This window comes from Ylistrum balloti, unplaced genomic scaffold, assembly GCF_031769215.1.
Source record: "Ylistrum balloti isolate Yb309-2 unplaced genomic scaffold, AGI_CSIRO_Ybal_v1 Utg370554, whole genome shotgun sequence".
NCBI lineage: Eukaryota > Metazoa > Mollusca > Bivalvia > Pectinida > Pectinidae > Ylistrum > Ylistrum balloti.
In genome coordinates, this window is record NW_026782349.1 from 1300651 (window position 1) to 1318791 (window position 18141).

At 37.4% G+C, this 18141-nt stretch overlaps 1 protein-coding gene across 1 annotated transcript; it reads right to left on the minus strand.

Annotated features, from left to right (window-relative positions):
• Positions 1–2212: 2212 nt before the first annotated feature.
• LOC132556222 (zinc finger protein 510-like) lies at positions 2213–9988 on the minus strand. The gene is made up of 6 exons (XM_060220615.1): positions 9850–9988; positions 5732–7735; positions 5369–5489; positions 4762–4860; positions 4062–4233; positions 2213–3711 (listed from the first exon to the last, which is right to left on the minus strand). Exons 2-6 carry the CDS (start codon positions 7652–7654, stop codon positions 3453–3455), a joined length of 2574 nt encoding a protein of 857 aa, XP_060076598.1. The 5' UTR covers positions 7655–7735; positions 9850–9988; the 3' UTR covers positions 2213–3452.
• Positions 9989–18141: the final 8153 nt, after the last annotated feature.

The window sequence follows — 18141 nt, forward strand, 5'->3', positions numbered from 1 at the left end:
CTTTACATCACATACTATACCAACAGTTAGTATTATCTCCCCTTTACATCACATACAATACCCACAGTTAGTATTACCTCCCATTACATCACATACAATACATACACAGTAGGTGTCATCAACCCTTTACGTCACACACAATATCAACAGTTGGTATTATCTCCCCTTTACATCACATACAATACCCACAGTTAGTATTACCTCCCATTACATCACATACAATACATACACAGTAGGTGTCATCAACCCTTTACGTCACACACAATATCTACAGTTGGTATTATCTCCCCTTTACCTCACATACAATACCAACAGTTAGTATTACCTCCCATTACATCACATACAATACACACAGTTGGTATTATCTCTCCTTTACATCACATACAATACCAACAGTTAGTATTACCTCCCATTACATCACATACAATACATACACAGTAGGTGTCATCAACCCTTTACGTCACACACAATATCTACAGTTGGTGTTATTTCCCCTTCACATTACATACAATACATACAGTTAGTGTTACCTCCCCTTTACATCACATATAATACATACAGTTGGTATTATCTCTCCTTTACATCACATACAATACATACAGTTGGTATTATCTCTCCTTTACATCACATACAATACAAACAGTTAGTATTACCTCCCTTTTACATCACGTACAATACAAACAGTTAGTATTACCTCCCCTTTACATCACGTACAATACAAACAGTTAGTATTACCTCCCTTTTACATCACGTACAATACAAACAGTAAGTATTACCTCCCCTTTACATCACGTACAATACAAACAGTTAGTATTACCTCCCTTTTACATCACGTACAATACAAACAGTAAGTATTACCTCCCCTTTACATCACGTACAATACAAACAGTTAGTATTACCTCCCCTTTACATCACGTACAATACAAACAGTTAGTATTACCTCCCCTTTACATCACGTACAATACAAACAGTAAGTATTACCTCCCCTTTACATCACATACAATACAAACAGTTAGTATTACCTCCCCTTTACATCACGTACAATACAAACAATTAGTATTACCTCCCCTTTACATCACATACAATACATACAGTTAGTATTACCTCCCCTTTACATCACGTACAATACAAACAATTAGTGTTACCTCCCCTTTACATCACATACAATACCACCGGTTGGTATTATCTGCCCTCTACATCACATACGATACAAACAGTTAGTATTACCTCCCCTTTACATCACATACAATACATACACAGTTGATTTCATCTGCACATGCAATACCTAGAGTTAATATTATCGCATGCATGTAAACAATACATACCTGAATGGAACAATCCTATTACATTATATCTACCAAACTGATCTTGCAATAAGTCAATAGTTTATTTCAAGACAATTACATAACTATTTTATTGAACAGCCAAAAAGTATGAGCTGTATCATTACCAGGCATGCGTTTTTTGCTGTGTGAATACATATTTGGCTGGTCACTTTCTACGGTATATATATATTCACTGTTGCTGTAACTATTCTAAACATGAACCATTGAATTACATAAAGAATACATATCTGGCAGGCATTTATCTGGGAACCATACATAAACAAGGGGCCCATGGGCTTTAACGGTCATCTTACTACAAATACTTTCAGCAGGAAGAAAGGTAATTTTTTCTACTTTGAATGAAATCTTACTAAGAAGCTGTTTTCCATGATGCAGATGGTAGTTTTGGTAAGGAGTAGGTAACTGTAACAAGTGTTACCTATTCTTTGACAGTAAAGTTGGAGCTCAATCCAACTGGTGAAACTTGAGAAGAGGTGTTGCACAGGAAAACAAAAAATTGTGCAATCACGTTACAAAATAACCTCCCTGGCTGCTGTATTGAAGTTTTGACAAGGTCAAAAAATAACACTTTTTAGCTCAATAGCTCAATAAGTTCAAAATATGTTTTTCAAGATGGTGGCCATTTTGGATTTCAGACAAACCGGTAAAATAAAAACACTTGGTCAGAACCACCTCAGGATCATTTCATGCAATTTTGAGCTCAATCCCACTAGTGGAACTTGAGAAGTTTGAAATGTCAAAAGTTTACGTACAGTGCACGATGACGGACGAAGAACGTCATCATAACCCTTCGGGTCAGATGACCTAAAAACTGATAAACAATAAGCAATGAAGATATAACATTTATAAATATATATATGAGGTAAATACGGTTTTGAAATTTATTTGATAAATTACAGCCATCTATGTATCATTTAATCATTTAATTTAACTGGGCTAAAATTTCATGTTTATTTCTTTAAGATCTAGGATGAATGTTTTTGCTTTTGATGAAGTCTTATATGAATTTTATAGTAAACAGATATCTTCAAATATCTTATCAAAGATGGAATTTTCAGCAGTCTGAAATGAGCAAAAGTGATATAAATTCCCCATGAATACAAGAAATTATATACATAGTGTATTGTTTGTTCTGCACTTCCCATAAATGCAATTCTTCACATCTAGAAAAAATCACATTGAATTAGTTTTTTTGAACAATATTATACAATAACAAGCATAACAATTATTGCTGAAGCAATAAATGTTCCCTACTGGTCACCACAGGTGACCTTGACCCAACAACCCTGAAACTTGAACTTGAAGATATTTTGAGGCTTCATAAGTGTGTGAAGTTTGATTTAAATACCTTAAGGAATGAAGCAGCCAGAGCACTGACAAACTTTCATAGATAAAGGGACGGACAGATGGACAGAGAGGAAAACTAAATCCCCAAATCTGCCTTAAACAAAACCTTTGTGTGTAGGGAAAGGGAGAGAACTCCTATCCATCTTTATATGTATAGGTTGATTACGTTCGGAATTGTTGGAAATAATTGATGCTACTGTTTTTCTTACTTCACTCTTTATTACCCAAGAATGTAGAGAAAGAGGATGTTGAGTTTTATATTTGGTTTCATTTGTCAATGCAATATTGCCCTGTGACCAGTTATCAAAGTGAAATAATCTTTAACATAGTGTCTTTATTTCTTTATAATAGCACTTGATGTGACACTTTTCAATATACCATGCAGAAATACGAATATCAATGAATTGAGTGGTTAAAGTGCTGTCTATTTCACTAGCTCTCCACCTCTGGATCACTGGTTTGATGCCTATGTTGGGAGTCGCCAATAAAGAACCATACTGACAGCAGTTTGATTGTTTTTCTGCAACACAGGCTTTCCTCTTCCACAAAAACCTGACAAATTCTTAAATTCCCCTTGCTGTCAGGAGATTGCAAATCAAGAATAGACCAAATGAAGATAATGAAAATAATTCAAGTGGTAGAAACACTACAAAATACTAAAGGATTTCAAACCATATGCTTATGTATTCCTTCAACACTTCCTTTTGGTAGGATTACCAGTAGCCTGTGAAAGAACATGTCAAGTAAGCTGAGCACTATTTACTGGCCTTCTGTCTGTGGGATCTCATTACTCAATGCTTGACCTTCAAACTGTATAATCCCTGACGAGGTTTCCACATCACAGGTGGGTGTGATTGGTGTAGTCTCATCCATATGGATAGTGTCATCTGTTTCATTCCCTATACAGTTACTGCTGTGTATAACATCCTCTATAATATCCTCAATGTCTTCAGACTTCATCAGGTTATTAAGAGATGTGTCCTTGTTTATATTAGATGGATTGCCTTCCTGCTCATTTCTGAAAAGTTGGGTTGTATAACTTGATTAAATTCTTACAACAGTTTAAAAATAGGTAAATCATCTGTAAAATGTAAAACATTATCTGAACTGCTGACTAAAACCATCTGTGTATGTTCAGCTATCCTCTACTCTTTCAAACACCTCACATGCCTTTATGGAGACTATATTCTTAAATTCAATTCTAGTGTTGTTAATTGCTTACACAGGCAGACATCTTCAATAAATCCCACCATGCCTGAACAAGTCAGACTTCGTCAATAGTAGGACTTTATACATGGATTTAAGATTAAGTTATTCATGTACAGTTTATAGTTCCTGAACTACCTGTAATGATGAAAAGAAACTCACTCAGCATTAGATGTTGTGGTTTTGGTTTTCAGGGTCTTAATGATAATGTCACGATGTCTTGTCTGCATGTGTCGTATCAGTGTGGCCTCCTTCACAAACTGACGGCTACAGTGACCACAAGTCAACATAGAAGTCTGAAGGTGGATATTCCTCATATGCCTGTTTAGGTCACCTGAACAGAAATATTGCAGTTATTATCAAGCTTGTCTACTTGTCCAATAGAATGAATAAAATTAAAATAAGATTTTACGAGATTTTCTACAGCACATCCCAATGAAAAAAATTCCATCCTAAGAATTACAGTCACAGGAATGTGAGAACAGATCAATGGTATTTTAAAGACTTTTTCTCTTTTACTGCATGAAGGAAATTTAGTCAGACACATAAATCCATTATTTAATTAATGTCTATCTGTTCCATGAATAATGTAAATGTTCAATCCCTTTTCAATTAACGAAGTTAGGTTTGAGACCCAGAAATTTTTTTTTAAAGATGCATTCTTAACATGTTAATTGCAGAAAATTCTTACAATAACAAAAACTTATATTTCAGAGCAAACATGAACAGCAAAAATGCCAGAAATTTCAAATGAATTCAGAAACAAAGGTTAAACAAAGAAGTTACATTTCTTAGGTGTACAGTAACAAAGATAGTACATGACCATTTAATACACAAATTAAATAATTCAAACTCTGATTACCTGACTGATAGAAATTTTTGGAGCAGTAAACACACTTGAATGTCTTCTCCTTCTTGTGAAATCTCATGTGAACCACCAAGTCACTCCTTCGTATATAACCTGTAGGATGTACAAGGAAGAAAATTGGTGAAAATAAAATCAACACAAATTCAAGTTTTTTTTAAAATACAAATTCCATTCCCCTTGTCAGCTAGATTCTATACCCCAGACGACTTTTTGTCTCTAATATGCTATATTGTTATATCCTATATTAGTATAAATCTTATTCTTATAGTATTTAAAGAACCTCTTCAGCATTATACTAAACAAAAGGTTTTTAGACATGCTTGGCCCCAGAAATATTATCTAAGGTAAAGACAAGTAAATAAAGGAAAGCAGATCAAAATCAGATGGTTTCGTTAGGAGATACAACACAGACAGCTGGAAGTCTAACATTATCACACATTCAACACATAGAGTCGCAACAGTTACCTCCCCTCACAGATTAAGTCATGTCTTTATTAAGTTTGTACTATCTGGCAAATCAAATACTGAACGTAAACTAGATATGGACAGTAATCATTTTACAAACATAACATTTAATGAATAAATACATTGTATAGCTTACCTCTGCCACATTCATTACACCTGAATGGCTGCTCGTTTGTGTGGATCAGCATGTGTCGCTTCATGTCACATCGCTGGAGGAACAGTCTTCCGCACTCCTGACACTTATAACGGTAATCATCCTGTAAACAAACAAATCAAGGCTGCATTCATTGCACTATGAATGCATGTGGTAAATTGCATGTGGTAAATCAGCTGATCTGGATTTTTTCCTAAAAAAAAATTGAATTTTATTAGATCAATTAATTTAACAAACTACAATTGTACCAGTTGTGTTTCATCAAACATAAACACTAAAATGAGTCATAATCTAAGATTGAAATCATGTATTCACATACACTGGGACAATGTTTATTTCACGAACCTTTGTATTGACAGTGTGGATCATCCTATGTCGAGTGTAGTTGCCATAGCGATTGAAGGAAGCACTGCAGAGATCACATCTGTACTCATGCCTCGTACTACCCTGTAGAGTAGTTGTTTGGTCTATCACAGTTACATCTTTCATTGGTTCCTGCTCCATCTCACTAGTCTGTGAAGTCTGTCCAACAGTATGACTTGGATCCGCATGATCTTGTGAGGTACTTTGACATGTTGTAAGAGATGAAGCAAGATTCAGCTTGATCGGATTCATTTGCATGATTTTATCAACATCTGACTTGTTTTGAACTTGCACTGGTAAAGATGTTGATACTGCTGTTTGTACACTGTTTGCTTTACCAGGTAATTTAGAAGAAATGTTTGGTTCTAAAATAGACACATATTTCACCTGTGATGAATTAACTGTGGAGTTGGGTTGGACTGTAGGTATACGGCTCTTTTCTGCACTAGAGGTGCTATCAGTACCAGAACATACTAATGAAGTCTTCACAGTTGATGTCCCTTGTTGGGAATTTAAAACTCCTGGAATAACTTGATTTAAAGATTTATTTCTACATGAAGTTGATGGAAGTACACCATTTTTATTTCTACAGTCAAATGTCATTGATATTGTTTTACCATATATTACAATTTTTGTATTTTTCTGTCCAGCAATCTTTAAACTGTCTGTTTTGTCTTGTTCTTGGTTTACCTTATCAGAACTAGCTGCTTCTGCAGCAGTCTCCTCTATCTTATTTCCATTCTTCCCACAATGCATCTGCTGGATACTTCCTGTTGTATTGACACTATGCAAAGAACTGGGACCTGTCTGAGCAACACTAAATAAAGTCGTCTGAACAGGCAAGTTTGTGCCAGTTGTCACTGAATGTGTGCAACTACTGGGTCGTGGAACAATCTTCTTCAGCAGTGCTTCAGAGGTATTTAAATTGGAAGAAGTTGCACATGATGGCTGCAAAGTTGTGTTAGTATTGTTTACACATAAAGAGCTGTTTGGATCTAGAGAAGTTACAGAAGGCTGATTCAAAGCCATATTTCCTTGTAGCTGGCTAGCAACAGGTTGTAACACTAAAAGATTACCTAGTAAAAATGCTGAAGTGGAACCTGACTGTAAGTTTATCAGTTGTTGAACAGTTTTTGAAGCATCTGTTGAGCACTGGTTAGAACCAATTGACAATTTCTGATTTTCCAAGTTGGAGAGACCGAGCACCTGGTTATTTTCATGTTGAAGCAGTGGAATAAGTTTTGGATTGTTTGTCTGCTGTGATCCCAGTTGAAGTATATGTCCCATCTTTTGATTCGCAGACAGAAGTTGTGCCACTGTTGAGTCACTGTTAGTTGGTCTTGCTGATGTAAGAAGCTGGAGTTGCTGAAGATTGGCAATGGGAACAACTTGTACAGCCTGGAGATTGGGTAAGATTGAGCCTAAAGGTAATGTAGGAATTGTATTGACAGTGGCACGAGATGGGGCCATGTGTTGCTTTAGGTCGGGATTGCCTTCCAGTGCAGCGTTTAGTATGCTATAACCCTCACTGTTCTCCTCTGTACCTCCATCACTTGTGATATCTGTGACCGAATTTTCAATAGGAAAATCTGCAGCAGATACTAAATCATTTGCTGGACCCAAATCAAGCTTGAAATCTGCTGCAGAGAGATGTTTGTCATTACCATCATGATCACCACATGCCCTTGATGGAGGCGAGACTTGATCAAGTACCAATAAATGATGAACTGCTTCAGTATTTGCACCCAAATTAAGCTTATCCGACAATTCTGTGCTAGAGGATACAAAATCACTCTCCTCAAGATTAGAGGTCTCTGACAATCCTGTTCCAGAAGACACAAAATCACTCTCTTCAAGATTGGCAGTCTCAGCAAAATGTAATTCCATCCCACAGTTGATATCCATGTTTAAAGGAGTTTTGGATCAGCTTCCCTTTTACAGTCAACTTGGATATCTTCTAGGTATTAGCTACATCTTTAAGATCACCTGAAGATGGAAGTTATACTTTTATCATCTATTCAATGCAATGGACAGTAAACTAATTGTTGTGCAGGATGAAATAAGAATCATGTTGCATTTTGCAGATTCAATTCATATTTGTACAAAATACAGAACAAACAAGAGTACAGGAAAGGACGGAATCCAGTATCATTACATTTACAGAGATAATACAATCAATGCTGGCTGTTTCTTCTGTTTAAAAAGACAGGTTAAAAAAATGAGCATTTTCTGTTGGACTAACAAGTTTGGTGCCCTTGACAACTTAATTCATACACTAGGCCTGTAGAGCAAAGCAACATACCGGTTGTAGTTTTCTTAGATGCTGAAAACTTAGAGTGATCAGGAGAGAATTGAAGAATAAGAGAGAATGAGTCGCCTTAATTACCAGATTTGGTTAAAGAGAATTTCCATTAAGCAAACTGGTAAATGTCCACCGCGATCGCAACAGGTTTAAAGGAAGGTCACACGTTCTAGCCTAATGTTTAGTCAACCATCATCAAATGATGGGTTGTTAAATCATCCTTAGCCCGTAGTCTGGTGTCAATCCGTTTGTCTTTAATTGTTATCTGTGTTCAAGCACAGAATGGATCTTTCTTGAATTTCACACGTTAATTCCCTTTGGTCCCTTGTTGTATCCCCATAGATTTTACAACTGATCAGGAAAACAATAGGCCCAATAGGCCTGCAGCGTTCACCTAGTACTAGCTATATATTAGGAAAAAAATGGTAAAAATTGCGAAAATTTTCACAACTGCATAACGTATGCATATTTTGAATGATTACCATGTTGGTTACCATAGCTGCAATGACTAATAAAAAATCTAGGTAAAGGTCGTTCCTTTCACAAACTTTGTTGGGCTTCATCCGAAGAATATACCAGCCAAATTTGACGCCTGTGACCTCGCATAGAAGTCAAGGTCATTTCTTATCTACAAACTTTGTCTGGCTCCATTCTAGAAACATACTAGCCAAATATCATGCAGACAGGTGGTCATCTTTGCCTTGAAAGTTACGATTTGTTTTCATTATTTCTGAAGAGGAATTTTCAAATTTCATTCTATAAAGACAAAAAAAAAAAAAAAAGATCAAATAAAGATCAAACAATTGTTGGGGGCTAAAATCCCCCTTGGATCTCTTCCATTGCTTATTATCTTGTTTATGTCTTTGGTCAATGAATTTGAGAAAGAACATGGAAAATGCACATTCCTGTCAAGTGCCTCGACCAAGAATCAAACACAGGTGTCTGGGATTATAATCGACTATCTCTACCAACTGAGCCAAAGAAGCAAGATCTGTCAGCTGAGTGACAGAGACCGTATCTAACACTATATACCAGCCACGCCAAATCACTCCTACTACACTACTCCCACGTTTTTCTGGAGATTTCCTAAATCTCAACCCGAGACTCCAAATACCACTACTTGTGGGATTTTGCTGGGCACCATGTGAAAGAACAGGGAAAGTACACATTTCTGTCGAGTGCCCCAACCAGGATTCGAACCCAGGTCTATGGCATGATAACTAACCAACTCTACCAACTGAGCCAAAGAAGCATGCTCCATCAGCTGAGTGACACAGACTGTATTTAAAACTAAATACAAGCCACACCAACCCACTCCTATTGCAAATTTAAGCCGTTTGCGTAACTCTGGTGATCAAAGAACTCTTTACATACACACCAGGTCGCATTACATTGACAACGAAGTTCAAACTATTTATTATGCAATACCATAATGTTGTACATTATGCAGAGTGGACAACCATTTAATGACTTTTGCATGACTTAGCAATGAGACAAAACTCAATATCAAAATGAATCAGGTCCTATTTTCTGCACCCTAAAATGCAGCTGTATACCTTACGTGTGTAACAGGAGCGGAAAATTCAAAGCAACGCGCTTCCTATTAATGGTTTTTTGTTAATCGTTTATATCCGAGGGCTAATCTACATTGATATATTTTTAATTCATAGTGGCAACATGTCCTTGTACAAGTGCATGTTAGACTCAACGCAAGATTAACTCTTGGTAACCGATCTCCGTCTGACAATGAGCGGAAAGGTTACAATACATTCATTTGAATCATTCTTTATTAACATACCTGTGTTTATATCACAAAAATACTGCCACAGCATGATGTCGCTGCTTTTCCATCGTATGGTGACTCCATCGTAAAAACTGGACAGGCTCATGGACAGGTGCATGGCTTTGTTTATGTTTCAACTTCGCGGAGACTGTTTGACAGCTGTCCCGGCCATGGCACAGAAAAGTAGTTTTAATTGCGTAGGAATATATATGAAAATGTGCACGTTTACGGGTTTTTTATGTTCCAGTGTCAAGATAGTCCACTGAATAAAACATCGAAAACATTTTCTTATAACTCACCATGTTATCTAACTACATTGACGCAATATTATTAACTCTACCATTACACCGGAAACTATATTCTGAAGCGGTTTATTTTATGTAAATCACGGCGATAGGGTTTTTTTTTTTAAAGACTTGTAGTAGTCCGTAATCAGAGTGACTCGTAATCCAATATTTCTAAAACGGTCATGATATTCGAAATAATAATTGATAGACTGATGAATGGTATCTAAAAAATGTGCTTAAAGCCAGAGACATTTGGTCTAATTTTAGGATACATTTCAAATTAAAGCATTTTCGAGTTATCCCCCTTACACCATAATTTTCCGTGTGGTAAAGCCCTAACATATCTATGTTGATCAACAAGATTCACATTATGAACTGTAAGATTCGTGCTTTCCTAATGCGTGTTAAAATAGCTGTTTATGTCAATATGATCAGTTTCGTCAAGACGTCTTGTGTTTTGTTATCGAATGCAAGGACGTGCTTAATATGTATATTTTTGGTGGTTATCCCCCGTTTTCACCGAAACGAGGGGAATTAATTTGGGTTCGTCCGTCCGTCCGCCCATCTGTCTGTCACACTTTCGTTTCCGTGTTCTAACTTAACCAAAAAAAAAAAAAAACATTCAATTTGGGTGAAACTTTTTGGTCGGTCAGTTTTTGTGCTCTAACTTTCCTAAATATAAACTGATTTAGATGTAATTTGAAGTCCAACAAATATTATCAGTTTATCATTAAACTATATCATTCTACATAGCATTATGACATGTTTACTCCTAACCTCTAAAATATTTACTTACAATATGCTTTGAAAGCGGAGATATAAATTCCATGAAATTGCTTGTATTTGTTACAGATATTAAACACTTTGAACCAGAAATGTGACACCATCATCATCACAGACTTAAAATGAAAATGTCTAAGTAAAGTATCAGTATCATAAGCTATTAAAGTACTACAATAGTGTCCTCATCAAGCTGACTAGTACATGTATCTTTTTTTTTAAATCTCTGTAATTACCAAAACCCATCCACTGCCAAATGTTGTTTTTTCGATCACCATACCGTCATCTTTCCACCACCCTAGCGGCTACGTAATTCTATGTTCATAAGCTTGCCCAATTGATATTGAGATGAAAAATGTCATGCGCTAATTAGTCAAGTTATGATCAATCTCATTCGGGTCCGTCCGTCCGTCAGTCCGTTATTTCGGTTTGAAAGGCTTTGAAAAATCACCAATTTCACACATTCAGATGTGTTGAAATACGTCTCAGTTTAAGAAAGAGAGCTCTTGTAATTTGTGGTTTTTCAAATATCACATTTGAAATAATTTTAATTGATTATATTGAACATGTTGTTATTTATTCTAGACTATTCTAACTGTTTGATAGTGACGTATAATGCACTGTATTACGTCATTGGCGTTTAACAAGGAAGTCTTTTGGCCAGTTTTATATTACCATTGTTCTGAATGAGGATTTACTTGTATGTTTGAATAAGAACTGAAACAACATGACATACATGATTAAAAGCTGCACGTAGCATATATTCTGTTCGTACGACTCGTACGGTAGGCATGGCGACGTGTTGGCGTTGTAGCGACTTTTCCGAACGGTCCTGCTGTACGTTGAAAAGTAGAATCTACACGTTGGGTATTGGAGAGAAAACACGTGTGAAAGGACTTACACTCATTTACTACTAACACGCACTGTTCTGTATATCATACCAGATATGTAGGCTAAACATGTAGCGTAAGAGTAAATTTTGAAATATCGCACGAGGGTAATTCGTGTCCTGGTTACTTGATTTCTGTTTCTCTTAAAGTTGCACGTTTAAAAAAGTAATATTGCTAGTTCTAAAACAAAACGAAAAAGGATGAAAGAAAACACGTTGAGTACACGTTAAACGCTGAGTATCCATTTTCGGGGCCGTGATCATATGACGTCGGTGACGCCAATGTGGTGTAAAAATAGCGAAAGTAATGTTCGTTTGCACGTCTTTTTAGGTAAGAGCGGCTACATTTTAAATCATGGTTTTTAATACTGTAGATTCGTGATGTTTCGTGTTCTATCTGTTGTAAATATCACGATGTATAACACTTACAATCACAGTTCAATACTTTATTGAATAGGCAATATTTCATGATTTGCACAATGCCTATGATGCCGTTTTTAAACCCACAGATGAATCAGGAAAAGTACGGCCCTTATCACCCAAAATATCACCATGTCTCGATATTTTGTTTTTATTCACTTTGAAATGCTAGGTTGAACTTACCCTTCATGTCACTTGGACATTGTGACGTTAGAAGGCCTCCTTTTGAGGCAAAGACACGCCAACGTCGTCCCTTTGGTGTATTTCTAATAGATGTTTCATAAAGTCGTCTTTGTGGGTGTATAATCATTTGCATACACGGTGCTGCTTCACTTAAAATTCGGCGCAACTAATAAAACCAGTCTATCGAGCGGTATTCATGTTTAAAATAACCAACTACGTAGCAATATTTTCGCGAAAAAGCTGAAATATTGTGAGATTTGAAGATGTTGGGTTCTGATGCAGCGGATCTGTTTTTCATATGTTCAATATACGTTAACTACCCCGTGATGCACAATGATATTATGCCAAAATAATTGAATAGAATTAGTTAAACGGAGGTGGAGACCGAAATTTAGTTCCACAATTTTCATAATGTAATACCCGAAGCTAAGTTTGATTTCCCTGGAAAGCATGCGTTGTCACATGAAAAAAGCACCCTGGATAGTGTTCTCATTATCCCTTTACCTAATCGCTTTTATGAATGTGGCTGTGGTTCGTACGTTACGGTGAACTCAGATTTTATACACAATTGGGGTTGACCATGTACTTATGTTTTGGTATTTATTAATGAATTTCCGTTTTTTCTTTGCGTGAGGTTAAACTATACGAGATGAGCGATTCCAACAGGGTCCGTCTTTTAACGTTTAATACGTTTATTCAACTTTTAACAACTTCTGTAAATTGCATTTTGTCGATATAATAAATCGATAAGGCAAGTAAGGAGAGAGAGAGAGAGAGAGAGAGATGGGGGAAGGGGGGGGGGGGAGGAGAGATGCGAATATAGTATACAAAAACATTGAGGAGGAAGGGGGTAATGGCTGGTAGCTGTGGTTTTAAAACGTGCGCTGTTCTGATATCTTTTATGAATTTTTTCCACTTTCTTCCATTTGTACACACATTTAACAGAAGGTATCTTTCCTTTACTACAAGATTGGGCTTTCTGATGAGCAATGATTGAACATCTAGATTAATGATTAAATTTTAAGTAACAATACAGATACTTTTTTTATATCCAGAATAATCTGATTGTCAAATTTATCTCGCCTGCTGAAAGACCATTACAGCGGACGTTACATCTGTTAAATAGATAAAGTTAACTTTATATATCGAAATGTTGTTATTACTGATCTTACCCAAAATGTATGTTTGTTTATTTAATGAAAAATGTATGAATAAAGCCTTCGACAACATAGCTAGTCACTGAATTGGATTTTGGAATTGATCACGTTTTCAGTGTTATAGGTATTCATCATTAAAATCATAAAGTTCTCCCCTCCGTTTTCATTGCTCTTAGTTTTTGAGTGGTTTCTCTCTGTTTAAAAAGTTTTAAAAAATGCAATTGAACCATTATTTTTTGGGAGACGGGACAGGTTTCACGCCAAATCAGGACCTTTCGGCTGTTGCCGTGTAAGAGACGGTGTATTTTTCGTTCATGGAAAGTGACGAAAGTAAACGAACCGAATAAACGTGCTGTTATCTTGAATGGTTAAAATTGGAATTTTTCAACGAGTTGTTGTAATCTCTCCAAGAGTGCATTGCGGTACCCATATAACAATGTTGTGACTGTTGAAGAACGATAACTCTATTAGCTATATAGGAGTTGTTGTGTTACATGCGATTCAAACCAATAACGTAAATGTTTGTTAGATTTATTTGAATTATTTAAAACTTTTAAGTTTTATTTCATTTCCACATGAAAACTTGAAAATATGTTTTGTCGGTCAAAATAGGTTTTAATTCAGTCAATAGGTTGAAAGTTCTCATTGCGTGCTGCGGTAAATGTATTGTGGGTGGAGAAGTTTAAAGTTGATCGTATGGGCAGCATAAGTTTTTTGGTTATGAATTACCACACACAATCTCATGAAGCGCTCGATGCGATCGCTATTAGATATAAAATGATGTGTGAAGTATTTACATACAAACATTGGCGTACCTGATTTGGGGGATATTCCTTAAAAAAATTTCTGTTTGTAAGAATGAGTGACTCGCGTACCAGGCCACAGTACCACACATATATATGGACCGTGGGGCGGGAACTCATGCCAATTCCCTGTGTACCAGGCCACAGTACCACACATATATATGGACCGTGGGGCGGGAACTCATGCCAATTCCCTGTGTACCAGGCCACAGTACCACACATATATATGGACCGTGGGGCGGGAACTCATGCCAATTCCCTGTGTACCAGGCCACAGTACCACACATATATATGGACCGTGGGGCGGGAACTCATGCCAATTCCCTGTGTACCAGGCCACAGTACCACACATATATATGGACCGTGGGGCGGGAACTCATGCCAATTCCCTGTGTATCAGGCCACAGTACCACACATATATATGGACCGTGGGGCGGGAACTCATGCCAATTCCCTGTGTACCAGGCCACAGTACCACACATATATATGGACCGTGCCAATTCCCTGTGTACCAGGCCACAGTACCACGCATATATATAGACCGTGCCAATTCCCTGTGTACCAGGCCACAGTACCACGCATATATATGGACCGTGCCAATTCCCTGTGTACCAGGCCACAGTACCACACATATATATGGACCGTGCCAATTCCCTGTGTACCAGGCCACAGTACCACACATATATATGGACCGTGCCAATTCCCTGTGTACCAGGCCACAGTACCACACATATATATGGACCGTGCCAGTTCCCTGTGTACCAGGCCACAGTAAATGAAGTTGGTTGCTCATAATGACTGATTCCGATCCTAAATTGTTTACTCATGAGTTTGATGAATCAATATTATACGTTGAGTTTGAACATAAGCACGATACACAGGGTGATTTGTTAATGGGCCGTATTTATCACCGAGGGCCTCTGGCCATTAACTGGTATGGCCGCCTACCTTTGAATCATGTTTTATATAAATAGTGACCAGGCCCTGTGGCTATTTGCGTAACTTTTCCCAGCTTGTCCTTAGATGACACATCAAACCTACTTCAGACCACCAGCGTTGTATCGATTGTCTTTACTTTCACTTCAAACTCTGTCCATTTTACTTCGTTACTCATTCTGTCTGCTAAAAGAGCGAAAGGTCGCAATATTACACAATGTAAATAAAGATAAATGGTTATTCTCCGATGGTAGACTTTGGCCTGTAAAATAGAACCAATCTTTACTAATAATAAACTTATGAACTGTTCTGATATCAGTAAAACAAATCTGTTACTGTCGGAATATATGACGGGGTTAATCAGTCAGTGAACGCCATCAAATGGTGTGTGATGTAATTGACGTTTAAACCGTCTCCATTGACTTTAAAGTATATATATGTGTATGAACTACAGTACATTTCATTTGTGCTTTAGCTGTAGTCTGTGGACTTCATTACTGTGTCGATGGGACGTTTCTAAGTGTTGATGAAATGCTAAATTTGATACTGCCAGAACCAATTAACACTACGCTATATCCGTGTGATTTGATTGAATAAAGTTATAAAACACCTCTAAAGTCCGATTATAAAGCATGCCATATATTCTAAAACGGATGTGAATCCCGTGTAATCATGCATCTGAACCAAATTATCATTAATAGTAATCAGAGTGATACTGAAGCCCATCATCTATGATCTTCAATGGTTCTGTGTTAGACTGTTAACTTCAGCTTTTGATTTTGTCCAAAAAAAATTAAGACCCAACAAGTGAGTTATAATTCACTAATCGATCTCTTTTACAACAATTTTCATGTGAAAAAAAACCCAAATGGTACTTAAGTCATCAACTGCCCATTGGTCACTCAGTACTGCACGTGATATAGTTGATAGATCAAAGGACAAGCCTCTTATTCTTGTTTATTCGTGCCTTGAGACACACTGGTCGGTCCTCGTGTTATCTCAACACATCACGAAGTGTTCAGTTTAATGTCTACTTCAACACCAGGATCCTACTTTTACCATTTCTGTGGTATGTTAATGTCTGTACTCAGAGTTTTTATTAGCCGTGCTATGACAATGATCAGTTGTATAGGAACCTCTATAATGGATAGCCACATAATATGGCTGACTTGATCGCTAATGTGAGTGATTCCATGAACATTTTGAAATGTCAAGGTATCCACGAAATGGCTCACCTGTAACCTTAACGTTCAGGAGAGTTTTCATGTACCGAAGATATGACTGGAGATGAAGCGTGAACAACGCATCCCTGGGAGAAAAACACACAGATTGTTCTCGGCCAGAACTATCGGCTAACGTGATTGTAATAGTGCAATGATGATTCATTACAATATACAGGAAGCATCATCACTAAGTCTTGTTAAGTAGGTCTGAAGAGAAGCAACTGAGAGCTGCTATTCACGAAAATGAGAGGGAAATCTAAGAGGGGAAATATAAACTATGTAAAAATAAACTTTAGGAAATAGGAGCGGAGAATACAAGTGGAAAATTGGAGAGGGTATAGGAGGGAAAAATTTGAGAGGGTTTAGGAGGTGGAAATTGGGTAGGTTATAGGAGGTGGAAAATTGGAGAGGTTATAGGAGGGGAGAATTGGAGAGGGTATAGGAGGGGAAAATTGGAGAGGTTATAGGAGGTGGAAATTGGAGAGGTTATAGGAGGGAAAATTGGAGAGGGTATAGGAGGGGAAAATTGGAGAGGTTATAGGAGGGAAAATTGGAGAGGTTATAGGAGGTGGAAAATTGGAGAGGGTTTAGGAGGTGGAAATTGGAGAGGTTATAGGAGGGGAAAATTGGAGAGGTTATAGGAGGGAAAATTGGAGAGGTTATAGGAGGGGAAAATTGGAGAGGTTATAGGAGGTGGAAATTGGAGAGGTTATAGGAGGGGAAATTTGGAGAGGTTATAGGAGGTGGAAATTGGAGAGGGTATAGGAGGGGAAAATTGGAGAGGTTATAGGAGGTGGAAAATTGGAGAGGTTATAGGAGGTGGAAAATTGGAGAGGGTTTAGGAGGGGAAAATTGGAGAGGTTATAGGAGGGAAAATTGGAGAGGTTATAGGAGGGAAAATTGTAGAGGGTTTAGGAGGGGAAAATTGGAGATGGTATAGGAGGGAAAATTGGAGAGGTTATAGGAGGGAAAATTGGAGAGGGTATAGGAGGGGAAAATTGGAGATGGTATAGGTGGGGAAAATTGGAGAGGTTATAGGAGGGAAAATTGGAGAGGTTATAGGAGGGGAAAATTGGAGAGGGTATAGGAGGGGAAAATTGGAGAGGGTTTAGGAGGTGGAAATTGGAGAGGGTATAGGAGGGGAAAATTGGAGAGGTTATAGGAGGGAAAATTGGAGAGGTTATAGGAGGGGAAAATTGGAGAGGGTTTAGGAGGTGGAAATTAGAGAGGGTATAGGAGGGGAAAATTGGAGAGGTTATAGGAGGGAAAATTGGAGATGGTATAGGAGGGGAAAATTGGAGAGGTTTTAGAAGGTGGAAACTGGAGAGGGTATAAGAGGGGAAAATTGGAGAGGTTTTAGGAGGGAAAAATTGGAGAGGGTTTAGGAGAGGAAAACTGGAGAGAATTTAGGAGGGGAAAATTGGAGAGGATATAGGAGGAAATTGGAGAGGGTATAGGAAGGGAAATTGGAGAGGGTATAGGAGGGGAAAATTGGAGAGGGTATAGGAGGGGAAAATTGGAGAGGATATAGGAGGAAATTGGAGAGGGTATAGGAAGGGAAATTGGAGAGGATATAGGAGGAAATTGGAGAGGGTATAGGAAGGGAAATTGGAGAGGGTATAGGAGGTG

Bases quoted from the DNA above. Each gene is read 5' to 3' on its own strand.
- LOC132556222 (XM_060220615.1), bottom strand. From the start codon at position 7,654: ATGGATATCAACTGTGGGATGGAATTACATTTTGCTGAGACTGCCAAT. The intron at 4,861-5,368 runs GTAAGCTATACA...TACATCCTACAG, and splicing joins GTGTAATGAATGTGGCAGAG to GTTATATACGAAGGAGTGAC. The intron at 3,712-4,061 runs GTGAGTTTCTTT...CCAACTTTTCAG, and splicing joins ACCACAACATCTAATGCTGA to AAATGAGCAGGAAGGCAATC.